The sequence below is a fragment of the Gorilla gorilla genome, chromosome 10 (assembly GCF_029281585.2).
Source record: "Gorilla gorilla gorilla isolate KB3781 chromosome 10, NHGRI_mGorGor1-v2.1_pri, whole genome shotgun sequence".
NCBI lineage: Eukaryota > Metazoa > Chordata > Mammalia > Primates > Hominidae > Gorilla > Gorilla gorilla.
In genome coordinates, this window is record NC_073234.2 from 45,144,807 (window position 1) to 45,170,702 (window position 25,896).

At 47.6% G+C, this 25,896-nt stretch overlaps 1 protein-coding gene across 4 annotated transcripts; it reads left to right on the plus strand.

Moving 5' to 3' along the window:
* Positions 1-14: 14 nt before the first annotated feature.
* Positions 15-17,412, plus strand: RNF41 (ring finger protein 41). Of its 4 annotated transcripts, none has more exons than XM_004053361.4 (7): positions 15-89; positions 5,416-5,600; positions 7,958-8,070; positions 11,331-11,602; positions 13,614-13,749; positions 14,163-14,266; positions 15,114-17,412. In XM_004053361.4, exons 3-7 carry the CDS (start codon positions 7,981-7,983, stop codon positions 15,463-15,465), a joined length of 954 nt encoding a protein of 317 aa, XP_004053409.1. In that variant the 5' UTR covers positions 15-89; positions 5,416-5,600; positions 7,958-7,980; the 3' UTR covers positions 15,466-17,412. The 4 variants fall into 4 exon arrangements, with proteins under 4 accessions (XP_004053409.1, XP_004053410.1, XP_055215349.1 ...); XM_004053362.5 differs by having other exon boundaries at positions 28-232; XM_055359373.1 differs by lacking the exon at positions 15-89 and adding an exon at positions 290-400.
* Positions 17,413-25,896: the final 8,484 nt, after the last annotated feature.

Genomic DNA, 25,896 nt, shown 5'->3' on the forward strand with positions numbered 1-25,896 from the left:
CAAAGAGGCGGGGTTTGGTGACGAGCTTCCGCCGGGTTGCGTAGCAGCGGTGGGCGGGGCAAAGGATCCGTCTGAGGCGGCGACGAGTGGTAGGAGTCTTCTTTCCCCTCCTTCCCCTTTCCCTTCCCTTCCCGGGAGAGGCTGGGACCCGGCACCAGGGCAGTACTGTGGCCGCTGCGGCCTCAGCTCCGACTGGGTCAGGCTGCGGAGACTCCAGGCCGCTTCCAGGGCGGTGCGTACTGCGCCTGCGCGATCTTCCACCTAAAAGAGGGTGTGGGAGGGGAGGAGGTGATGTCCCAGGGGTATTGGGGCGGGGGGTTGAAATACTGGGGTTGAGGAGGAGGGATGGTGGTAGAGATAAAAATGTGAGAAGGGAGCAGCACTGGCGAGGAGTCGGGAGGTGAGAAGGGGGCTCTGGAGAACGGGTTGTTGGGGAAGGTCCATTGGAATAGGGGAGCTTTGAGAAGTGCGGGAGGGGGCCGGGGCTAGCTGGAGGACCGGCACCTGCAGACCTGGGGGAACAGCGTGGTGTTTAAATGGGCAATGATTGACGGGCCAGAAGGGGAGGAAGGGAGCATTCCGGGGGGCCAGCCTGGGCAGGGGCGGTGGAACCTAAACCCCCGCCCTCGAAGCGCCATAGCTTGGCTCCTCTCCCATGCCTTGTCTTTGGCAGCCTTGTCCTCTCATTCCTTCCCCGCTCCTCACCCCCTCCCAGCCCTCCATGAAGGAATCTCACATTCTTCACATCCCTGCGCTTGGTTTGCAGCCTGGCTCTCTGGCAGGGTTCACACACCACACACTGGAAGGCCTTCCCTAACTCAGGACTTTGGGAAATTGGGTAGTGGGGAGGAGGGGGCTAGAGGAAGAGCAGAAAGCCAGGAGGGGTGAAGGCGTTTTGCTTGAGGGATTGACAGACTGCTTCCCCATTCAGAAACTTCATTTCATTTAATAGCAAGTGGGGCTGTTAATGAGGCCACTGTTCTTGGGGACTGGCCCGTGATAGTGTTATCCCTTTCTATACAGGGGTTTTAGAGTCTGACAATAGGGCAAGAGCCTGATAGTGTTGTTGGCTGATAGTTTTGCCCCAAATAAGAATGTAGTGGACTAGTGGTAGGGAATGTGAGTGATGCAATGTTAAGCCGACCGACCTGTGGCTAGGCCTGCCTTCTAGTAAAAAGAAGGAACAAGCTTCTTTCAAGCGTTTCCTCTCCGACTCTCAGTACTCTAAATTTATTTTGCATTCTTTTTTTTTTTTTTTGAAACGGAGTCTCACTCTGTCACCCACGCTGGAGTGCAGTGGCACAATCTCGGCTCAGTGCCACCTCCTTCTGGGTTCAAGCGATTCTCCTGCCTCAGCCTCTTGAATAGCTGGGATTACAGGTACCTGCCACCATGCCTGGCTAATTTTTTGTATTTTTAGTTGAGATGGGGTTTCACCATGTTGGCCAGGCTGGTCTCAAACCTCTGACCGTAGCCGGGCGCGGTGGCTCACGCCTGTAATCCTAGCACTTTGGGAGGCCGAGGCGGGCGGATTGCCTGAGCTCAAGAGTTCGAGACCAGCCTGGGCAACACGGTGAAACCCCGTCTCTACTAAAAATATAAAAAATTAGCCGGGCATTGCTGCATGCACCTGTAGTCCCAGCTACTTGGGAAGCTGAGGCAGGAGAATTGCTTGAACCCAGGAGGCAGAGGTTGCAGTGAGCTGAGATTCCACCACTGAACTCCAGCCTGGGCAACAGAGTGAGACTCTGTCTCCCCACACCCCCCACCAAAAAAAAAAAAAAAAAAAAAACCCTGACCTCAGGTGATTGGTCCACCTCGGCTTCCCAAAGTGCTAGGATTACAGGCATGAGCCACTGCACCCAGCCTGATTTTGTATTCTGTTGCTACAAATAATCTTACTTGAGGATAACAGTATTCAGTATCCTTTCATATTTATTTATTTATTTATTTATTTTTGAGACAGCGTCTCACTCTGTCACCCAGGCCGGAGTGCGGTGCTGCGATCTCTGCTCACTGCAACCTCTGCCTCCTCGGCTCAGTTGACCTTCCCCCTTCAGCCTCCTCAGTAGCCGGGACTACAGGCACTCACACCATCATGCCCGGCTAATTTTTGTATTTTTTGTAGAGACAAGGTTTCACTCTGTTGCCCAGGCTGGTCTCAAACTCTTGGACTCAGGTGATCCACCCACTTTGGCCTCCCAAAGTGCTGGGATTACGGGTGTGAGCCACTGCGTCCAGCCTCCTTTCGTATTTATTATTTCATTTGATTTGCAGACAGTATGTATAAGGGGTGCGCGTGTGTGTGTGCGTGTATATATATGTGTATACACACACACACATATATACACCTTATATTACGCCAGGCGCAGTGGCTCACGCCTGTAATCCCAGCACTTTGGGAGGCCAAAGGTGGTGGATCATATGAGTCCAAGAGTTTGAGACCAGCCTGGCCAACATGTTGAAACCCCGTCTCTACTAAAATATAAAAATTGGCTGGGCGCGGTGGCTCACGCCTGTAATCGCAGCACTTTGGGAGGCCGAGGCAGGCAAATCACGAGGTCAGGAGATCAAGATCATCCTGGCTAACGTGGTGAAACCCTGTCTCTACTAAAAATAAAAAAAAAATTAGCTGGGCGTCCTGGCGGGCGCCTGTAGTCCCAGCTACTTGGGAGGCTGGGGCAGGAGAATGGTGTGAACCTGGGAGGCGGAGCTTGCAGTGAGCCGAGATCGCGCCACTGCACTCCAGCCTGGGTGACAGAGCCAGACTCCGTCTCAAAAAAATAAATAAATAAATAAATAAATAAATAAATAAATAAATAAATAAAACAAAAATTAGCCTGGCATGGTGACACATGCCTGTGATCCCAGCTACTCAGGAGGCTGAGGCAGGAGAATTGTTTGAACCTGGGAAGCGGAGGTTGGAGTGAGCCGAGGAGATCGCATCACTGCACTCCATCCTGAGCGACAGAGCAAGACTCCATCTCCAAAAAAAAAAAAGAAAAATAGTCCAAGCATGGTGGCTCACGCCTATAATCCCAGCACTTTGGGAGGCCGAGGCGGGCGGATCACAAGGTCAGGAGATTGAGACCATCCTGGCCAACATGGTGCAACCCCGTCTCTACTAAAAATACAAAAATTAGCTCAGCATGGTGGCACATGCCTGTAGTCCCAGCTACTTGGGAGGATGAGGCAGGAGAATCGCTTGAACCCGGGAGGCAGAGGTTGCAGTGAGCCAAGATCGTGCCACTGTACTCCAGCCTGGTGACAGAGCAACACTTTGTCTCAAAAAAAAATAACATATATATATATAATAAATATGTATATATTATATATACCTTATATTAATATATAAGGCAGGTATCATTTTCCCTACTTGACAGTTGAAGCAACAGAAAAACTACAGCAGGGTTACTTGACTTGTTTAAATGTGTAGATTTGGGGGTGGGCGCAGTGGCTGGTGCCTGTAATCCCAGCACTTTAGGAGGCTGAGGTGGGAGGATTGCTGGAGCCTGCCCAGGAGTTCAAGACCAGCCTGGGCAACATGGCAAAATCCCATCTCTACCAAAAATACAAAAATTAGCCGGGCATGGTGGTATGTGCTTGTGGTCCCAGCTATCTGGGAAACTGAGGTGGGAGGATTGCTGGAGCCTGGGAAGGCGAGGCTGTAGTGAGCTATGATCATGCCACTGTACTCCAGCCTGGGCAATAGAGCAAGACCCTATCTCAAAAAAATATATAATAATTTATGTGGGCCAGGTGCGGTGGCTCACACTTGTAATCCCAGCATTTTGGGAGGCTGAGGCAGGTGGATCACCTGAGGTCAGGAGTTCGAGACCAGCCTGGCCAACATGGTGAAACCCCATCTCTACTAAAAATACAAAAATTAGCCGGGCATGGTGGTGGGTGCCTGTAATCCTAGCTACTCTGGAGGCTGAGGTAGGAGAATCACTTGAACTTGGGAGGCCAAGGCTTCAGTGAGCCAAGATCGCGCCATTGCACTCTAGCCTAGGTGACAGAGCGAGACTCTCTCTCAAAATAATAATAATAATTTATGTGAAAGCACTTGGGAAACATTAAAGCAGCATCCCCAGCCTTTTTGTGGAAGATAGTTTTTCCACAGACGGTGGGCGAGGGGATGGTTTTGTGATGGAACTCTACCACCTCAGATCATCAGGCATTAGATTCTCATAGGGAGTGGGCAACCTAGATCCCTCGCATGGGCAGTTCACAATAGGGTTCGTGCTCCAATGAGAATCAAATGCCGCTGCTGATCTGACAGGACATGGAGCTCAGGCCTTAATGCTCGCTTGTTTCCTGCTCACCTCCTGCTGTACGACCCGGTTCCTGATAGGCCACAGTCTGGTACTGGTCCATCTGGGGATTTGGGGACCTCTGCATTAAAGCATCATCCTGTACACATAATGTGTTATGGATCTATGCATTTTGCTTTTTTTTTTTTTTTTTTTTTTGAGTCAGAGTCTTGCTCTGTCGCCTAGGCTGGAGTGCAGTGGCGCGATCTCGGCTCACTGCAACCTCCGCCTCCTGGGTTCAAGCAATTCTCCCTGCCTCAGCCTCCTGAGTAGCTGGGATTACAGGCATCTGCCACCATACCTGGCTAATTTTTATATTTTTAGTAGAGATGGGGTTTCGCCATGTTGGCCAGGCTCATCTCCGACTCCTGACCTCAGGTGATCCACCCGCCTCGGCCTCCCAAAGTGCTGGGATCACAGGCGTGAGCCATCGCAACCTGGATCTATGCATTTTGTAGTCACAGATTTGGAATCATTATTACTGGTAGTTATGTGCACTGAATAAAAGAATCTTAAATCTCCAACAACTCCTCTTCTCTACTTTTCCTCTTGTCCTTTTTTTTTTTTTTTTTTTTAAGACGGAGTCTCGCTGTGTCGCCCAGGCTGGAGTGCGGTGGTGCGGTCTTGGCTCACTTGCAAGCTGCAGCTCCCAGGTTCATGCCATTCTCCTGCCTCAGCCTCCCGAGTAGCTGGGACTACAGGCACCTGCCACCTCGCCCAGCTAATTTTTTGTATTTTTAGTAGAGACGGGGTTTCACCGTGTTAGCCAGGACGGTCTTGATCTCCTGACCTCATGATCCACCCGCCTTGGCCTCCCTAAGAGCTGGGATTACAGGCGTGAGCCACCACGCCTGGCCTCTCTTGTCCTTTTCTTTCCCCCTCCCAGCTATGTTCAAATCTACTGGACCCTGTGTGTGTGCTTCCTTAGCTGGTGAGTTCCCTCCTTAGAAGGCAGTCTTATTTGCCTAGCACTGAAAACTGTAGTGCTTAATGGAGTTGTCTCATCCTCCCCAACCAACTGCCAGATCCATCTGTCCAGTCTCCTTGCCAAGTGGAGGTAGTTCTCCTGACTCTCCTTTCTCTTCCTTGTTCCTATTACTAGAGTACTCCTGATTGTGACATCACATTCATCCCCTGGGCGATGGAGCTTGTCACTGGGAAGGAATACTCAGTTGGAGAATAGCCAACAAGATGGGTTACTGGGAGAATCTCTTCAGTGGCACTGAGTGGAGGCATCAGGGGGTTGGAGCCTTGTGAACAGGGAACCTGCCCCCCAACACTTGGAAGGTAAAGAGCTTTGATTCAGAATCCCATTCCAGGCTTCAACCCTCTTCTCTGTCTCTCGGGATTCCTTCTGCCCTTGAAAGTCCAGTTCTTAAAACTTCTTTCTGCAGAAAGCTTTCTGTGATTAATCTGTACCATTTGTTCTTTTTTGTATATTTACAACTTACATAAATTATTAACTTTTACTTGTTAATAATTTGCTTAATACGTTTATGTGTTTTTATGTGTTTTTTTTCCTATGTACTCATTGGGCTCAAGCCTACACCTTAGTTTGAGGACAAGGATTATGTGTCTCTTCTTTTTTTTTTTTTTGAGACAGAGTCTTGCTCTGTCGCCTAGGCTGGAGTGCAGTGGCATGATCTCAGCTCACTGCAAACTTCACCTCCTGGGTTCAAGCAATTCTCCTGCCTCACCCTCCCAAGTAGCTGGGATTACAGGTGCCCACCACCACGCCCGGCTAATTTTTGTATTTTTAGTAGAGATGGGGTTTCACCATGTTGGCCAGGCTGGTCTTGAACTCCTGACCACAGGTGATCCACCCACCTCGGCCTCCCAAAGTGCTGGGATTACAGGCGTGAGTCACCGCGCCCGGCCAGTTGTTTACTGACCTCTTCTTTGGGTTTGACCTTTGGGAGCCCAAAGAAGGGGCATGGCGCCATTGCTGCTGTTTGAGTCCTTGCTCTTTTGGACCTCTCTCTTTTTTTTTTTTTTTTTTTGAGACGGAGTCGTGCTCTGTCACTGGGCTAGAATGCACTGGGCTCACTGCAACCTCCACCTCCTGGGTTCAAGCGATTCTCCTGCCTCAGCCTCCCGAGTAGCTGGGACTACAGGTGCGCACCACCACGCCTGGCTAATTTTTGTATTTTTAGTAGAGACGGGGTTTCGCCATGTTGGCCAGGATGGTGTTGATCTCTTGACCTCATGATCCGTCTGCCTCAGCCTCCCAAAGTGCTGGGATTACAGGCATGAGCCACCATGCCCGGCCCTCTCTTCTCTTCTTTATCCCCATCACCACCACCACCTAAGTTCAGACTCTTACCGTCACTCTTCTGACTTAGATGTTCTTCCGGTCTCCAGTTTCTCCCCTGTTAACATACTGATTCTAAAATGGAACTATTATCACATTCTTTTTTAAGTCCTTCAGTGGCTCTCTCATACCCTTCAGAATAAAGTCCAAAATCCTCACAGACTTTTCACAGCATGGCCCTTGCTTGCCTCTCCAGCCTTGTCTCTTGACAGGCCCTCCCTCCCACCTCTCAGGTCAGCCTTTTCTTGAATCACTTGAAATTCTCTGAACCTATCATATGCCCTCTTCTGGGCATTTGGATATGCTATTTTATGTGCATAACACCCTAATGCCCTGCTCCCCCAACATTTAGCTGACTCTTGCCCTACAGGACACATTTCTGGTGACGCCCAGTCCTGGAAAACTTGTCAAAACCACCCTCTGCTTTCAGCCTGGGTTAGGTATTCATGTCTCTTGTCCTCATAAGGTCCTGTGTCTACTCTGAGTATTTATCACTTTATATTTTAAATGTGTGCTTATATAATGTCTTCCCCCATTAGAATTACATTTCTTTTCTTTTTTTTTTTTTTTTTTTTAAGGCAGAGTCTTACTCTGTTGCCTAGGCTAGAGAGCTGTGGTGCAATCTCAGCTCACTGCAGCCTCTGCCTCCTGGGTTCAAGTGATTCTTGTGCCTCAGCCTTCCAAGTAGCTGGGATTACAGATGTGCATCACCACACCCAGCTAATTTTTGTATTTTTAGTAGAGCTGGGTTTTCATCATGTTGGCCAGGCTGGTCTTGAACTCCTGACCTCAGGTCATCTGCCTGTCCCGGCCTCCCAAAGTGCTGGGATTACAGGCGTAAGCCACTGTGCCAGGCCTTAGAATTAATTTTTTTTTTTTTTTTTAGAGACTGAGGCTCGCTCTGTTCCCCAGGCTGGAGTGCAGTGGCGCGATCTCGGCTCACTGCAACCTCTGCCTCCTGGGTTCAAATGCTTCTTCTGCCTCAGCCTCCCGAGTGGCTGGGATTACAGGTGCGCATACCACACCCAGCTAATTTTTGTATTTTTAGTAGAGACAGGGTTTCACCATGTTGGCTAGGTTGGTCTTGAACTCCTGACCTCAGGTGATCCGCCTGCCTCGGCCTCCCAAAGTGTTGGGATTACAGGCGTGAGCCACTACGCCTGGCCAGAATTAAATTTCTTGAGTCAGCTTCCACCGAGCCAAATGACTGCTGCATAGTAGACTCCCAGTAAATATTTGTTGGATAAATGAATGGATCTTGGCAATGAGTGTATGTTTGTCACATATTTGTGGCTTCTTCTGAACTGGCCTCTTTTTCCTGTTGTCCTTTCAGGACCTGGGTTTCAGTGATGAGACATGGGGTATGATGTAACCCGTTTCCAGGGGGATGTTGATGAAGATCTTATCTGCCCTATTTGCAGTGGAGTCTTGGAGGAGCCAGTACAGGTGAGTTGGTCTGATGGCAGGTTTGGTGGGGCAACAGGTAGCAGTGGAACTAGTAGAAAATATTCATGGGCAGCGAGACCCATGGTGAAGTCACTGTGTTCTTCTCTCCACCCTCACCCAATAGAGATTTAGGTCAAAGGAGTAATGGTGACTACAAGAATAAGGCCTTCCAGAATCAATCTAGAGGTGGATGCCACAGAGATCCAGTGGTTCAGATTTTTTTCTGAGGTCACTCTGAAAGATTTCTCCTGTAAAACAGTCAGCTGCTTGTTTCTGTCTTGTGATAGTAGCTGGGTAGCTTCCTTTCCTCTACAGGAACTCTTACTAGGTTCCATCTTCCTGTCCGTGATTGAACTTCTGGACTCTCCTAATAAGTTCTCTCTGCATTTTTATGATGTAGTGCTTCAGGTAATCAGCCAGGCTCCCTGCAGGCCTCTTCCACCTGCCTACTGTCTAACAAATAGGAAGGCTGGGCACAGTGGCTCACACCTGTAATCCCAGCACTTTGGGAGGCCAAGGTGGGTGGATCACGAGGTCAAGAGCCATCCTGGCCAACATGGTGAAACCCCGTCTCTACTAAAAATACAAAAATTAGCTGGGCGTGGTGGCACACACCTGTAGTCCCAGCTACTCAGGAGGCTAGACAGGAGAATTGCTTGAACCCGGGAGTAGGAGGTTGCAGTGAGCCGAGATTGCGCCACTGCACTCCAGCCTGGGCGACAGAGTGAGACTCCATCTCAAAAAAAAAACCAAAAACAAATAGGAAGTTGGGAACTGTATGTACTGACCTATTTTTTTCCTGGGATCTACTGAAAAGACCAGCTTTTGATGCAGCCATGCACTCTGCATTTTGATGTGAAAGCTGCCACCTTCAATAGGTCATTTCTCTGCCAGCCTTGCCAGACCAGAGTCAGTTGTATCATCCCGGGGCAAGTATGAGGAGAAGCTCACGATTACCAGGCAAGTACAATGAGTGAGGTGAATCCTTAAGAGTTGTATTCATGGAACAGCATCCTCCAGGATCCTTATTGCCCTCATTCTGTAAATACCAATTAATCCTTTCTCTTCCCTGGCTATCTAGAGATTATCACATTTTCCAAACCAGGACACTAGGCAATGAGGTTTCATGGCCCTTCCCCCATTCACTGCTCACCTAACTCCCAGGGGCTCCCCTTGAGCCTTTATTTTTTCTCCCAGTACTCCAAAAGGAGTACTGATGCCTTGAGCTGAATAAAATTCAGACTGCATTCCAATGGCAACCAACTCTGGACCTGTCTTCTTTCTAGGCCTTTGCAGTCTGCTGCCATTAGAGGCATATTAGATGGGTGTGGAGCAAGTCATCAAGTAGTAGTGTCAAGAGGTCACAGGGTGTGTCAGGTTCCCTCCTCACCCTGGCAGGGCCTTGTCTCTTTTCTGGCACTATCATTTTAGGCAAGTCACTTATGGAAAGGTGAGTCGTAGTTGGTGACAGTCTAGTCAGAAGCCACCCATCTACCTCCAGGCTTTATCTTCTGAGGAGCAGAGCAGGCAACCCTCATGATGCCAGGTTCCCAGACACATTTCTAAGGTTAGAAGGCTCCTGCTAGGGATGCTGATTTCCCCACATCATAATTATTTATTTTTTGAATAGGTGAAAAATGAACATAGTTCAGAAATCAAAAGGTATACAGTGAGAATTCTCACTTCCGTCTTTATTACTGTGCACCTAATTCCCCCACAGATAACTGTTTTTATTAGTTTATTTGGTATCCTTCCAGTGTGTCTTAAGGCAGATATAAGCAAATATGAATAGATGTCTGCATATATATGTATTTGTGTATACATATGTATATATGAATATATCTGTGTTTCACCATGTTGGCCAGTCTGGTCTTGACCTCCTGATCTCAAGTGATCTGCCTGCCTTGGCGTCCCAAAGTGCTGGGATTACAGGCATGAGCCACCGTGCCCGGCCTTATTTAGCTTTGTTTTGTTTTGTTTTTTTGAGATGGAGTCTCACACTTTAGCCTAGGCTGGAGTGCAGTGGCATGATCTTGGCTCACTGCAAGCTCTGCCTCCCGGGTTCACGCCATTCTCCTGCCTCAGCCTCCTAAATAGCTGAGACTACAGGTACCCGCCACCACGCCTGGCTAATTTTTTGTATTTTTAGTAGAGACAGGGTTTCACTATGTTAGCCAGGATGGTCTCAATCTCCTGACCTCATGATCCGCCCACCTCAGCCTCCCAAAGTGCTGGGATTACAGGCGTCATCCACCATGCCTGGCCTAGCTTTCTTACATTGAATTTTTGCCAGTAAATATGTCCTCCTCCTCTCTAAATCTATCATCTGAATTATCCTTCAAGACCCATATCAAATTCTGTCCTCTTCATAAATACCTGCCGTGATTGAGCTAGCCTGAAAAGACCTCACCCTCCTCTGGACATTTTTGGCAATTATTGTGTATGCAATCCAGATGACAATTAATAATTGGCTGCCTTGTGTCATCTGTCCTATTGTCCTAGAATATCATTTGTATCTTAGTGTTATATAACTTTTTACTCGTTTGTCTTGTTTCACAACTCATTTTTAATCTTGAGCACAGGGAATATATATATATATATATATTCATATATATTTATTTATTTATTTATTTATTTTGAAACAGGTCCTGGCTCTGTCACCCAGGCTGAAGTGCAGTGGTGCAGTCTTGGTTCACTGCAACCTCCGCCTTATGGGCTCAAGCCATCCTCCATCCTCCCACCTCAGCCTCCTGGCTAGCTGGGACTATAGGCACGTGCCACCAGGCCCAGCTTTTTTTTTTTTGAGATGTGTTGCCCAGGCTGGAGTGCAGTGGCGTGATCTCGGCTCACTGCAACCTCCACCTCCTGGGTTCAAGCTATTCTCCTGCCTTAGCCTCCTGAGTAGCTGTGATTACAGGCATGCGCCGCCACCCCTGGCTAATTTTTGTATTTTTAGTAGAGACAGGGTTTCACCACGTTGGTCAGGCTGGTCTTGAACTCCTGACCTCATGATCCGCCTGCCTCGGCCTCCCAAAGTGCTGAGATTACAGGCATGAGCCACCGTGCCCAGCAGGAAACGTATCTTAAGCCTGTCCCCTACAATGCCTTGCCCGTAGTAGATCTATACTTTGCTGTGACCCAATGGACCTCTTGTTGTAGAGGCTGCTCAAAGGCTTGATTGGCTTTGTAGAGTTATCATATCCAGGCTCTTAGGTCCTGCTAATTCCCTTGTGCCCCTTTTGCCTTGTTCTCTCTTCTAGGCACCTCATTGCGAACATGCTTTCTGCAACGCCTGCATCACCCAGTGGTTCTCTCAGCAACAGACATGTCCAGTGGACCGTAGTGTTGTGACGGTCGCCCATCTGCGCCCAGTACCTCGGATCATGCGGAACATGTTGTCAAAGCTGCAGATTGCCTGTGACAACGCTGTGTTTGGCTGTAGTGCCGTTGTCCGGCTTGACAACCTCATGTCTCACCTCAGCGACTGTGAGCACAACCCGAAGCGGCCTGTGACCTGTGAACAGGGCTGTGGGTGAGATTTGTTCCCTTCTGCCCCACATGGATAAGGGCCATCTCATTTATGCCCCTGTCTCTGGCTGCCCTCCTCACTAGCTGAGGAGGTCTCTTTGCCATGTTGGCAAGGAGTATTCTTAGCCTCCTTGGCTTCCTGCTCTAAGATCTTACTTTCTTGCTGCTTTTCCAACTATAATCATTTTGCTCTTGCTTTAACAAAAGAAGGGGCACAGCAATTTAGTAAATTTGTGTAATAACATTAAAGGTTGATTGACTCTATTCTTCCCTTTCAGTCCAATACTACTTTCCGTTTGTCAGGTTGACTGCTATAATTGCCAGCCTTCTCATATTTCCTCTTGCCCTATTTTTTTATTTCTGTGGGTTATGAAATATTTGACTAAATGTTGATAGCTGAAGGGCATGTTAGCTCACACCTGTAATCCTAGCACTTTGGGAGGCCGAAGTGGGCAAGTCACTTCAGGCCAGGAGTTCAAGACCAACCTGGCCAACATGGCAAAACCTTGTCTCTACTAAAAATACAAAAATTAGCTAGGTGTGGGGCCGGGCATGGTGGCTCACGCCTGTAATCCCAGCACTTTGGGAGGCCAAGGCGGGTGGATCACGAGGTCAGGAGATTGAGACCATCCTGGCTAACACATTGAAACCCCGTCTCTACTAAAAATACAAAAAACTAGCCAGGCGTGGTGGCGGGCGCCTGTAGTCCCAGCTACTTGGGAGGCTGAGGTAGGAGAACAGCATGAACCTGGGAGGGGGAGCTTGCAGTGAGCAGAGATTGAGCCACTGCACTCCAGCCTGGGCAACAGAGCGAGACTCCGTCACAAAAAAAAAAAAAAAAAATTTAGCCAAGTGTGGTGGTGCATGCCTGTAATCCCAGCTACTCAGGAGGCTGAGGCATGAGAATCGCTTAAAACCAGAGGTAGAGGTTGTAGTGAGCTGAGATCGCGCCATTGCACTCCAGCCTGGGTGACAGAATGAGACTCTGTTCCCCCTAACTAAAAAATAAAAAGAATGTTGATAGCTGGGGCTGTGAATATAGGGCTTCTCTGAAGGAATAAGTGCACAGGCAGAATCTGTAGGAGGAAAAGGAGAGCTGTGCAGTAGATAAAAACAGTGTGTCAAAATAAATAAATAGGCCCCGTGCGGTGGCTCACGCCTGTAATCCCAGCACTTTGGGAGGACGAGGCGGGCGGATCACCTGAGGTCAGGAGTTCAAGACCAGCGTGGCCAACATGGTGAAACCCCATCTCTACTAAAAATATAAAAATTAGCCAGGTGTGGTGGTGGGCACCTGTAATCCCAGCTACTCGGGAGGCTGAGGCACAAGAATTACTTGAACCCATGAGGCGGAGGTTGCAGTGAGCTGAGACCGTGCCATTGCACTCCAGCCTGGGTGACAAGAGTGAAACTCGGTCTCGAAAAAAAAAAAAAAAAGTAAAATAAGAGGCCAGGCGCGGTGGCTCACGCCTGTAATCCCAACACTTTGGGAGGCCGAGGGGGGCAGATCACGTGAGGCCAGGAGTTTGAGACCAGCCTGGCTAACATGGAGAAACCCCATTTCTACTAAAAATACAAAAAGTTAGCTGGCCATGGTGGCGCGCACCTGTAATCCCAGCTACTCGGGAGGCTGAGGCAGGAGAATCGCTTGAACCTGGGAGGCAGAGGTTGTGCTGAGCTGAGATTATGCCATCGCACTCCAGTTTGGGCAACAAGAGCGAAACTCCGTGTCAAAAAAAATAATAAAAATACAAAATAAAATAAATTTAAAAAATAGATAAAACACTGTGTCTTGATTGGGGAAAGAAATTTAAGGAAAATAGACAGCAAAGGGGCAAGTAGGAAGCTTGGACGAAGAAAATGAAGGGAATAAACAAGAGGGAGGCCTGAAATGAATGTTAGAAATTTTGGGTAGGACAAAATCTACTTAGCAGTTATCTGCCACAGAATAGGCCATTTGCATACATGTCCCAGGGATCACCTCTGTTCTGCTCTTTCCCCACCCTGGTCTGCAGCCTGGAGATGCCCAAAGATGAGCTGCCCAACCATAACTGCATTAAGCACCTGCGCTCAGTGGTACAGCAGCAGCAGACACGCATCGCAGAGCTGGAGAAGACGTCAGCTGAACACAAACACCAGCTGGCGGAGCAGGTAGGCCCCAAGACACGGGGGAGAACATATCCCTCATATGCAGATAACTGCCTGCCTGTGGGTAATAAAAACCAGTTGTGAACACACAGACCAGTGCTTACACTTGTGAGCCTAGATGAGTGGATATTCTGCCTGTGGCTTAGCAGGGAATCAGATTGGAGCTCTCCTTGACTTTTCTTCATCCCATTCATAGCATTAATTCACCTAACAGTTATCAGATGCCTCCTCTGTGAAGGCACATTTGTAAGTACTAAGGAGACAGCTGTGAGTGAGACAGTCTTATCCCTGTCTTCCTGAAGCTTACAAACTGGTTGTTCTTCAGATCTCTCAGTTGCCCTCATTCTTGGATAAACTTTTGTCTTTTTTCTGCTGTCTGCCTTAACCATTATTCCTGTTCTTCTTCCCCACAACAGAAGCGAGACATCCAGCTGCTAAAGGCATACATGCGTGCAATCCGCAGTGTCAACCCCAACCTTCAGAACCTGGAGGAGACAATTGAATACAACGAGATCCTAGAGTGAGTGTCACTCAGGACGTGGAGTGATTTCACGTCCTGACAACAAGGCCTGAAAGGAGGAAGAGCAGGAGAGTAGCAGAAGGAGGGCATTGGAGAGCTGGGCTGGGGGCCACTGCTTCTCAGATATTGGCATTAAGGACAGGGGCAGAGGAGAAGAGGATAACCCTTAGCTCCACTACAGGATGTCTTATGCGTTTGGGTGGATGGAGGGAAAGCCTGCCCAAGGATGCACTTTATCCAGAATTAGGTGAGTACCCATGTACAAAGCCCTGTATTAAAGGCTGTGGAGTGCTAGGAGGGCCAAAAAGAAATAGAAGATATCGTCCTGTCTTCAGGTAGCTTACAACCCAGAGAAGAGGAGGCAGAGTGCAAGTCCAGGAAAGTGATCTCTAAAATGCAGCAAAAACAAGCGAAGTATACAAGTGAAGTCTAAGATCTCTTTCAGTTCTGGAGTCCTATACAGTTCATAGACTAAACTGTAAGTGTGAATCAATATATACAGGGCAAATAGTGCTGAGTGGGACATAGGATAGAGGAATAATTGTTTTATTCACTAAACATAGAGCACTAACTGTGTTAGGCGCTATATGTGCTAAGTATTGGAATTTCAAAGAAAAGTAACAGAGACAGAGTGCAGACTTGTGGAATTTAATCTGGTGAGTAACATGTGGTGACTCAGTTGGGACCAAGTGGGGAAAGATTTGGGGTTTCTGAGCCAATGATGGAAGGAAAGAAGGAAGAATAGGTAAGCTGAGTGCAGAGTGGGTAGTTATTTCTATTAGCAGAAAAAGCCAATACAGAGAAAGGAGATGAGCTGGAATGACCATCTTTAACCACCTCCACACAGGTGGGTGAACTCCCTTCAGCCAGCAAGAGTGACCCGCTGGGGAGGGATGATCTCAACTCCTGATGCTGTGCTCCAGGCTGTAATCAAGCGCTCCCTGGTGGAGAGTGGCTGTCCTGCTTCTATTGTCAACGAGCTGATTGAAAATGCCCATGAGCGTAGCTGGCCCCAGGGTCTGGCCACACTAGAGACTAGACAGATGAACCGACGCTACTATGAGAACTACGTGGCCAAGCGCATCCCTGGCAAGCAGGCTGTTGTCGTGATGGCCTGTGAGAACCAGCACATGGGGGATGACATGGTGCAAGAGCCAGGCCTTGTCATGATATTTGCGCATGGCGTAGAAGAGATATAGGAGAACTCGACTGGCTATCAGGAAGAGATGGAAATCAGAAAATCCCATCACTCCAGCAGCTGGGACCTGAGTCCTACCCACCATTCTTAATACTGTGGCTTATACCTGAGCCACACATCTCTCTGCCCTTCTGGCACTGAAGGGCCTTGGGGTAGTTTGCTCAGCCTTTCAGGTGGGAAACCCAGATTTCCTCCCTTTGCCATATTCCCCTAAAATGTCTATAAATTATCAGTCTGGGTGGGAAAGCCCCCACCTCCATCCATTTTCCTGCTTAGGGTCCCTGGTTCCAGTTATTTTCAGAAAGCACAAAGAGATTCAATTTCCCTGGAGGATCAGGACAGAGGAAGGAATCTCTAATTGTCCCTCTCCTCCAAAACCAGGGAATCAGAGCAGTCAGGCCTGTTGACTCTAAGCAGCAGACATCCTGAAGAAATGGTAAGGGTGGAGCCAAATCTCTAGAAATAAGTAGTGAGGCCGTTAATTGGCCATCACTGATGGCCCTTAGGGAAAGACTGGACCTCTGTGCCAAGCAGTATCCCTGTTCAGCCCACCTTAAAGGTGTAGGCACCCACTGGGTCTACCAGTATGCAGGTTGGGATACTGAAAATTTCCACATGAGCTCTTCTTTCCTACAAGTTTTCATAATTAGGGAATGCCAGGGTTTAGGGTAGGGGTTAATCTGTTGGGGGTTGATGTGTTTAGCAAGAAGCTACTCCTAGCTTTTGCTAAAATATGGTTGGCACTGCCTCTTGTGGCACAGGCCATAATTGTTCCATAGACCCCTCTCTAGCCCTGTGACTGTAGTTAGTTACTTTGATAATTTTCTTTGGCCATTGTTTGTTTATATTTCACAAACTCCACCTACTGCCCCCCCCCCCCTTTTTTTTAAGAATGGCCTGATCATGGCTATCTCAGCCATATTGTTGGCAATTTAATTTATTTACTTCCTTTTTTTTTTTTTTAAGAAAGGAAAAAAGAAAAAAAAATCAAACTTGAAACTTTTCTTTTGATGTTCCTATTGTGGGGGTTCTGGATAGGGTGGGACAGGGATGGGGGTGTGTTTTATATTTTTTCCTTTTCAGCACAACCTTTGGCTTTAATATAGGAAGAGCCAAGGGAGTCCTCGGCTGAACTTACGATATCTGCCCCAAACCTCTGTAACCCCAACTGAAATGAGGAGCTTCCTCTCTTCCTGTGAAGGATATGACAGTCCAGCATCGATGCCTGTGCCCTCTGGAAAAATTTCCTCCTAGCCCTTCCAGGGCCTTATCATAAAACTCTGGATTTAGAGTATTCATTTTGAAGGCAACTCCCCCTTCCCCAAGTTTCCTTGGAGCTGTATAGCTGGGTTCTAAGCTTCACCATGCAAATCAGAAATTTTATCTCTAAGTACAGGCTGTGCCGTGTCTCACCCACACCCCCCTGGAGACTTCAGTTCCATTTCAGGTTACCTGGGGTATACCTTGATCCCTAGAGTGACTGGCAGAGTAAGAGAAGGGGAGAGATAATAGGTGTGATTATTTTAATATGGAGGTGGGAGTGTGGTTGGAGATAGAAAGGCTCCTCCCCACCATGTAATGGCTTCCTCTCAGAATTTTATTCCAGGCTAGCTTGCTGCAGGTCTGGGTAGTTGGATCATGGCTCCACTGGGATTGGGGTGGAAAGCTTGAGGGGAGTAGGGTTCCAGCTCCGGGACATTGTGCTCAGGAATTTGAAAACGCTGCTATACTTACTCTGGTTACTACATTTCTTCCACTCCCCTTTCCCCTACCTGCCTTAACCAAGGCTCATACTGTCCTGTCCTTACCCTCAGATGGAGCCAGGGAGCTCAGTGAAAGGCTTCCCTACCCTTTGCACTAGTGTCTCTGCAGGTTGCTGGTTGTGTTGTATGTGCTGTTCCATGGTGTTGACTGCACTAATAATAAACCTTTTACTCAACTCTCTAAATTCTTCAGCATTACTCCCTTTCTTGAGAAGGTTTCCCCTCTGCTTTTGCCTTTCTCTCACCTTAATTCCCTTTCTTCCTTACTTTGTTACCTACCCTTATCTTAGTGCTAACTTCTCTTTCAGGAGGATGTCTGGGAGTAGTGTGCACTTCACAGCTGCTTTCCCATGTACCCTCCTGCATTCCTCCCTCCTATCTCCTGTTCTGTAGCAGCCAAAGCTCTCTCTCTAGTGATCTGAACTGTGTGCTTCCCAGGGTCTGCCTTTATCCTAAATTCCATGTCTTCCCTGAGTGGTCCTGAGTTTTTGGGATAATTTCTGCAGAAGATATGTATATATCTTTTTCCTTTGTCCCACAAGCAACTTTGCTTTAGAATCTAGAATTCCTTCGCAGGCAGAGAAGTCTCTACCCCCCAGTGTTTCCTAGCTAAGAATGTAAATGTGAGGAGGGAAATGTACTTGCAGAGGTTTCATATTATTTACTTATAAAAATAGTCTTCGTAGCCGGGCGCGGTGGCTCACGCCTGTAATCCCAGCACTTTGGGAGGCCGAGGTGGGTGGATCACAAGGTCAGGAGTTCGAGACCATCCTGGCTAACACAGTGAAACCCCGTCTCTACTAAAAATACAAAAAATTAGCCGGGCGTGGTGGCGGGCACCTGTAGTCCCAGCTACTTAGGAGGCTGAGGCAGGAGAATGGCGTGAACCCGGGAGGCAGAGCTTGCAGTGAGCAGAGATTAGGCCACTGCATTCCAGCCTGGGCGACAGAGCGAGGCTCCGTCTAAAAAATAAATAAATAAATAGTCTTCATAGGCCGGGCACGGTGGCTCACGTCTGTAATCCCAGCACTTTGGGAGGCCGAGGTGGGTGGATCACAACGTCAGGAGATGGAGACCATCCTGGCTAACATGGTGAAACCCTGTCTCTACTAAAAATATAAATAAATTAGCCGGACAGGCGCCTGTCCTCCCAGCTGAGGCAGGAGAATGGTGTGAACCTGGGAGGCGGAGCTTGCAGTGAGCTGAGATCACGCCACTGCACTCCAGCCTGGGCAACAGAGCAAGACTCCGTCTCAAAAAAAAAAAAACAAAAAACAGTCTTCATAAGTATTTGCTGCTACCTTTCCCTGTCATAAGAAAAAGGATAGCCAGACATGGTGGGACGCCACTATGATCCCAGCTCCTTGGAAGGCTAAGGCACAAGAATCGCTTGAACCTGGGAGGTGGAGGTTGCAGTGAGCTGAGATCATGCCACTGCACTCCAGCCTGGTGACAGAGCAAGAGCCTGTCTCAAAAAAAAAAAAGAAAAAGGGATATCTTTTCCCGCTCCCAGAAGTTTGTTTTAAATGTGTTGAGCATTTATCATGCACCTGATGTAAACCTAATAGTACTCTTGATACTCTAGTGGCTTGAAAAAAAAAAAAAAAGGCATTTCTGTGCTCACTGAGTCTGCGCTTCTCTGCACACAAGGTATGATTATAAAATACTGATAAGCATGTCACAGTATAGAGCATAAGAGGCAATGTATGTATCCTAGTGACATTAGCAGTGCTTTTCCCCCCTTAAACTCCTTTAAAATTACCTTTAGAACTTGCTGCTCATTCTTGTGAATGTTATGAATGGTGTCATATTGTCCTTTTACAGTAGATACAATTTTTAGAAACAAATATTCATTGAATGTCTGCCCTGTGAGATACTCACTAGAGTGAACATGAGGCTTATGTAGCAAAATGGCACCTACCTGCAAAGAACTTAGTCCCTAATGGAGATGAATATATAATAAGGGATCATAAATGTGCTAAGTGGATTTACTAGTAATATGTGAGCCAAGGACGATAAAGCTCCTGATTCTGATGGGTATCAGGAAAGGCTTTTCAGGAAGTGTTACTTGTTCTAGGTCAAAGGTCAGCAAACTACAGGTTACAACCCCACTGCCTGCTTTTGTAAAAAACTATTGGAATACAGTTATGCCCACTTGTTTATATATTGTCTGTGGCTGCTTTCACATTACAACAGCAGGGTTAAGTAGCTGGAACAAAGCCTAAAATACTTGGTCTTTTACAGAAAAAAATTTGCCAACCTGTTCTAAACTTTTAAGGTCAGGAGAACTGGGGGAAGGAGGGAGTAGAAAGAACACTGTCACCCAGACTGGAGTGCAGTGGCACCATCATATAGCTCACTGCAGCCTCAAACTCCTGGGCTCTAGTGGTCTTCCCACTTCAGCTTCTGGAGTAGCTGGGGCTACTGCACCTGGAATTGTCTTAATCTGTTTTAATACTATTAAAATTTTTTTTGTTTCATCTCTTTCAGTGACTTTGATACATTGTCTTAATTTTTTTTTTTTTTTTTTTTTTTTTAGATAGGGTCTGGCTCTGTAGCTGAGGCTGGAGTGCATGATGTAATTTTGGCTCACTATAACCTCCACCTCCCAGGCTCAAGTGATCCTCCTACCTCAGCCTCTTAGGTAGCTGGGACCACAGGCATGCGCCACCACACCGGGCTAATTTTTTGTATTTTTTGTAGAGACGGGGTTTCACCATGTTGCTGAGGCTGGTCTCAAACTCCTGAGCTCAAGGAATCCACCTGCCTTGGCCTCCCAAAGTGCTGGGATTACAAGTGTGAGCCACTGCACCTGGCTTCATTGTCTTAATTTTTTACTTCAGTATATACATTGGAAAAATAAAAATATTTTTGACATTACCTAAATAACAAGTGTTTACAATTAACAATGTATAATGAATAATCTACTACAAACCCATGTTTACATTACCCTAATTGTCCCAAGAAAAGTCTTTTTATTTTTTTGACACAGGATCTCACTCTTGTCACCTAGGCTAGAGTGCAGTGGCACAATCACAACTCACTACAGCTCACTATAGCCTTGACCTCCTGCTGGGCTCAAGCAGTCCTCCCATCTCAGCCTCCCAAGCAGCTGGGACCACAGATGTGCACCACCATGCCCAGCTGATTTGCTTCTTGTATATTTTGTAGAGACAGGGTTTCACCATGTTGCCCAGGTTGGTCTCAAACTCCTGAGCTCAAGTGATCTGCCCACCTCAGCCTCCCAAAGTGTTGGGATTACAAGTGTGAGCCATTGCACCTGTCTGAAAAGTCCTTTTGTAGCTAATTTTTGTCTAAACCTGGGTCCAATCCAGGACCATGAATTACATCAGGTTATTTCTCTTTTACCCTCTTTATCTGGGTTCATGAAACAACCTTTTTTTGTGTAACCCTAATTTGTTGAAAAGATTGGCCGGGCGCGGTGGCTCATGCCTGTAATCCCAGCACTTTGGGAGGCCGAGGCGGGCGGATCACAAGGTCATGAGATCGAGACCATCCTGGCTAACATGGTGAAACCCCGTCTCTGCTAAAAATATACAAAAAAAATTAGCCGGGCGTGGTGGCGGGTGCCTGTAGTCCCAGCTACTCGGGAGGCTGAGGCAGGAGAATTGTGTGAACCCAGGAGGCGGAGCTTGCAGTGAGCCGAGATCGTGCCACCGCACTCCAGCCTGGGAGACAGAGCAAGACTCCGTCTCAAAGAAAAGAAAAGATTGAGCCAGTTTTCTGGAGAATGGTCGTTTGAACTTGACTGCTTTTTTTCTTTTCAGATGGGGTCTCGCTTTGTCCCCCAGGCAGGAGTGCAGTGGCACGATCTCAGCTCACTGCAACCTCCACCTCCTGGGTTCAAGTGATTCTCTTGCCTCATCAGCCTCCCAAGTAGCTGGGACTACAGGCACGTGCCACCATGCCCGGCTAATTTTTGTATTTTTAGTAGAGACGGGGTTTTACTATGTTGGGCCAGCTGGTCTTGAACTCCTGACCTCAACTGATCCACCCGCCTTGGCCTCCCAAAGTGCTTGGATTACAGGCATGAGCCACCGCGCCTGGCCTAGCCCCTGTTTTACTAAACAAAATTAGATAGGGCCTTGAGAGATTCAAGTTAGACAGTTCTGGGGTAGAACACATCACAGGAGAGAGATGTTCTTCATTTTGTAACATTAGGAGATATGCCCTATTGCCCCATCATTAGCCTGATCTTTTTTTTTTTTTTTTTTGAGACCGAGTTTTGCTCTTGTTGCCCAGGCTGGAGTGCAATGGTGCTCACTGCAACCTCTGCCTCCCTGGTTCAAGTGATTCTCCTGCCTCAGCCTCCCGAGTAGCTGGGATTACAGGCACCCACCACCATGCCCAGTTAGTTTTTGTATTTTTAGTCGAGACAGGGTTTCACCACATTGGCCAGGCTGGTCTCGAACTCCTGACCTCAGGTGGTCTACCTGCCTCGGCCTCCCAAAGTGCTGGGATTACAGGTGTGAGCCACCGTGCCTGGCTCTGCTAAATTTCACAGCTTTTAAGTGCTGGCTCAAATTTGAAAAAAAAAAGAAAAAGAAAAAGCTTGTGGGCCAGGCACAGTGGCTCATGCCTGTAATCCTAGCACTTTGGGAGGCTGAGGTGGGAGGACCATTTGAGCCCAAGAGTTCAAGACCAGCCTACAAAATACAGTGAGCCTTCGTCTCTACAAAAAGAATTTTTAAAAAATTAGCCAAGTGTGGTGGCATGTGCCTGTAGTCCCAGCTGCTTGAGAGGCTGAGGTGGGAGGATCCTTGAGCCCAGGAGTTGAAGGATACAGAGAGCTGTGATTGCACCACTGCACTCCAGCCTGGGTGAGAGACTGAGATCTCGTCTCCTTTTTTTTGAGACAGGGTCCCACTCTGTTACCCAGGCTGGAGTGCAGTGGTGTGATGTTGGCTCACTGCCACCGCCCTGTCCTGAGACCTCATCTGCTTAAAATGCTTGTGGGCAAAAAACAAAAAGTAAGGTCCACCAATATGCACTTTAAGTTGAGATCCCAGCATGAATAAAAACAAATAAGAGGGCTGGGTGCAGTGGCTCACACCTGTAATCCCAGCACTTTGGGAGGCTGAGGCGGGTGGATCACCTGAGGTCAGGAGTTCGAGACCAGCCTGACCAACATGGAGAAACCCCATCTCTACTAAATATACAAAAAAATTTAGCTGGGCGCGGTGGTGCATGTAATCCCAGCTACTCGGAAGGCTAAAGCAGGAGAATCACTTGAACCTGGGAGGCAGAGATTGAGGTGAGCCGAGATCGCACCATTGCACTCCAGCCTGAGCAACAAGAGTGAAACTGTCTCAAATAAAAGAAAAAAAAAGGGTGAAGAAAATGTTGAAGAAGGCAGAGACTAATGTAATCTGGAGCACAGAGTTTATTGGAAGACGAATAATGAAGGGAAATAATGGAAGATAAGACTAGAAGTAATTTGGGGCCAATTATTGGAAGGCCTTGAATGCATGCTAGGGAATTTGGACTTTACCGGTAAGTTTTTGAGAAGAGGAATGACTTCCAACCCATTACTCTGGAAAGAATGCAAGAAACTGAGAGAATGCAAGAATGGGAAGAATGTAAGAAACTGGTGTCGGCAGTGTTAGTGAGCTTTGTAGTAATTCAAGGAAGCAGAGGATAAGGGCTTGAAATACTGCAGGAAAGAGAGAATGACATTTGGGAAGAAAAATTGACAGGTTTTAGTAACTGATTAGATTCAGCCAACATTTATGGTGTACCTGTCATGTGTTAGACATAGTACCAAGCATTTAAGATGTATAAATAATTGAGAAATAAGACTTTAAAGGGGCCAGTGCCTCACGCCTGTAATCTCAGCACTTTGGGGTCCAAGGTGGGAGGATTCCTTGAGCCCAGGAGTTTGCGAACAGCTTGGGCAACATGGCAAGACCCTGTCTCTATGGAAAAAAAAAATGCCATGGTGGCACATGCCTGTGGTCCCAGCTACTTGGGAGGCTAAGGTGGGAGGATCTCTTGAGCCTGGCAGATTGAGGCTGCAGTGAGCTGTGTTTGCGCCGCTGCACTCTAGCCTGAGTGCCAAGAATGAGACCCTGTCTCAGAAAAAAAATAAGAATAGACTTTAAAGGAACTTGCAGCATTGTAGGTGACACACACTAGAACAACAAATAATGGGAAATATAGAATAGTATGTTGCTAATAGATAGGGACTAAGTAAAATGGGACAATGAGGAGGAAAGGGGCCAACTACATATCTGGTGGAATGTGGGAAGGAAGGCTTCGTAAAGGAATCATCAGGGCTAAGTTCTGAACAGGACTGGACACTGGCAATAAAGAAATGTAATGGCCAGGTTATTTACTGTGAGGCACTATTGTAAACATTAAACATTAATTTAGTCATCCTAACAACTTTTAATAAAAAGACACTATTGCTGGGCATGGTAGTGCATGACTGTAGTACTAGCTACTTGGAAGACTGAGGCAGGAGGATTGCTTGAGCCCAGAGGCTATGGTGAGCCAATAGAGTAAGACCCATCTCTTAAAAAACAGGCCAGGCGCGGTGGGTCATGCCTGTAATCTCGGCACTTTGGGATGCCGAGGTGGGTGGATCACCTGAGGTCAGGAGTTTGAGACCAGCCTGGCCAATATGGTGAAACCCCGTCTCTATTAAAAATACAAATATTAGCTGGGCGTGCTTGTGCACACCTGTAATCCCAGCTACTTGGGAGGCTGAGGCAGAATTGCTTGAACCTGGGAGGCGGAGGTTGCAGTGAGCCGAGATCACACCATTCCACTCCAGCCTGGGCGACAGAGTGAGACTCTTCTCAAAAACAAAAAACAAACAAACAAACAAAAAACATGGACAAGTAACCAAAAATGAGTCACAGATAAAGATGGAGATTTCCAGACTGTGGATGAGAACATGGTATCATTAGCCTAAATAGGGAGTAGAAGAGGATGAGCAGGTTTTGGGGGTGAAGAAATGAGTTCATCTGGGGAACATTGGGTTGGGAGTGCCCCCACATAGATGTGTTTAGTCAGGAAATGGAAACATGGTCTGGAGTTTAAGAACAAGAAGCTAGGGGCCAGGTGCAATGGCTCACGCCTGTGATCCCAGCACTTTGGAAGGCTGAGGTGGGTGGATCACCTGAGGCCAGGAGTTCGAGACCAGCCTGGTCAACATGGCGAAACCCCATCTCTACTAAAAATAATAAAAATTAGCTGGGCGTGGTGGTGCATGCCTATAATCCCAGCGACTTGGGAGGCTGAGGCAGGAGAATCACTTGAACCCAGGAGGCAGAGGTTGCAGTGAGATGAGATCACCGCCATTGCACTCCAGCCTGGGCGACAAGAGTGAGGCTCCGTCTCAAAAAAAACAAAACAAAACAAGAAGCTAGGGCTAAAGATGTGTATGGAGTAGTTATCTGCCCAGAAGAGATCAAGAAATGCTAGGAATGCATGCAAACACTTAAGAACAGGAAGAAGGCTAAGAATGGGACTTCTTAGCTATCTGGAATGAGGAATTCCAGATAAAATCTGGAACAAAATCTGGCAAATAGATGCATAATAAAGTCGGCTAATTTTTTAAAAGTAATTTTGAAGTAATGAGTCACTTAAATGTGGCTCATAAACTAGCTGTGAAGGAGTTCCAGAAATGTTTTGTGCCATGAGAGCATCCCTGATGCAAGTGTAGGATGAGGTCATTTCAGCCCAAGTCTTAAAATGATTTGCTTTACTGGATAAACTGCAGAGACCCGCTGGGCACAGTGGCTCATGCCCGTAATCCCAGCACTTTGGAAGGCCGAGGCGGGCAGATCACTGGAGGTCGGGAGTTCAAAACCAGCCTGACCAACATGGAGAAACCCCATCTCTACTAAAAATACAAAATTAGCCGGGTGTGGTGGCACATGCCTGTAATCCCAGCTACTCAGGAGGCTGAGGCAGGAGAATCGCTTGAACCTGGGAGGCAGAGGTTGCGGTGAGCCAAGATCGCACCATTGCACTCCAGCCTGGGCAACAAGAGCAAAACTCCGTCTCAAAAAAAAAAAAAAAAAAAAAAAAAAAACTGCAGAGACCCAAGCCTCGTAGAATTTGGAACAAGTCGACAACTTGAAAGAGGATAATACTAAGTTATTGCTGGGTGCAGTGGTTCGTGCCTGTAATCCCAGCACTTTGGGAGGCCAAGGTGGGTGGATTGCTTGAGCCCAAGAGTTCAAGACCAGCCTGGGCAATATGGTGAAACTGTGTCTTTATAAAAAATTTAAAAGTTCATTGGGTGTGGTGGTGCATGCCTGTAGTCCCCAGCTACTGGGGAGACTGAGGTGGGAGGATCGCATGAGCCCGGGAGATGGAGGTCACAGTGAGCCAAGATCGTGCCACCACACTCCAGCCTTGGCAACAGAGCAAGATCCTATCTCAAATCTTATATATAGTTCTTCCCCAACTTTAGCTTTAAAAAACATTACTAGCCGGGCGCGGTGGCTCACGCCTGTAATCCCAGCACTTTGGGAGGCCAAGGCGGGCGGATCACAAGGTCAGGAGATTGAGACCATCCTGGCTAACACGGTGAAACCCCGTCTCTACTAAAAATACAAAAAAATTAGCCGGGCGTGGCGGCATGCGCCTGTAGTCCCAGCTGCTGGGGAGGCTGAGACAGGAGAATGGCGTGAACC

Coding starts and splice junctions, on each gene's coding strand:
- RNF41 (XM_004053361.4), top strand. CDS start 7,981: ATGGGGTATGATGTAACCCGTTTCCAGGGGGATGTTGATGAAGATCTT. Junction 8,071..11,330: donor TCTTGGAGGAGCCAGTACAG/GTGAGTTGGTCT, acceptor TCTCTCTTCTAG/GCACCTCATTGCGAACATGC. Junction 11,603..13,613: donor ACCTGTGAACAGGGCTGTGG/GTGAGATTTGTT, acceptor CCTGGTCTGCAG/CCTGGAGATGCCCAAAGATG.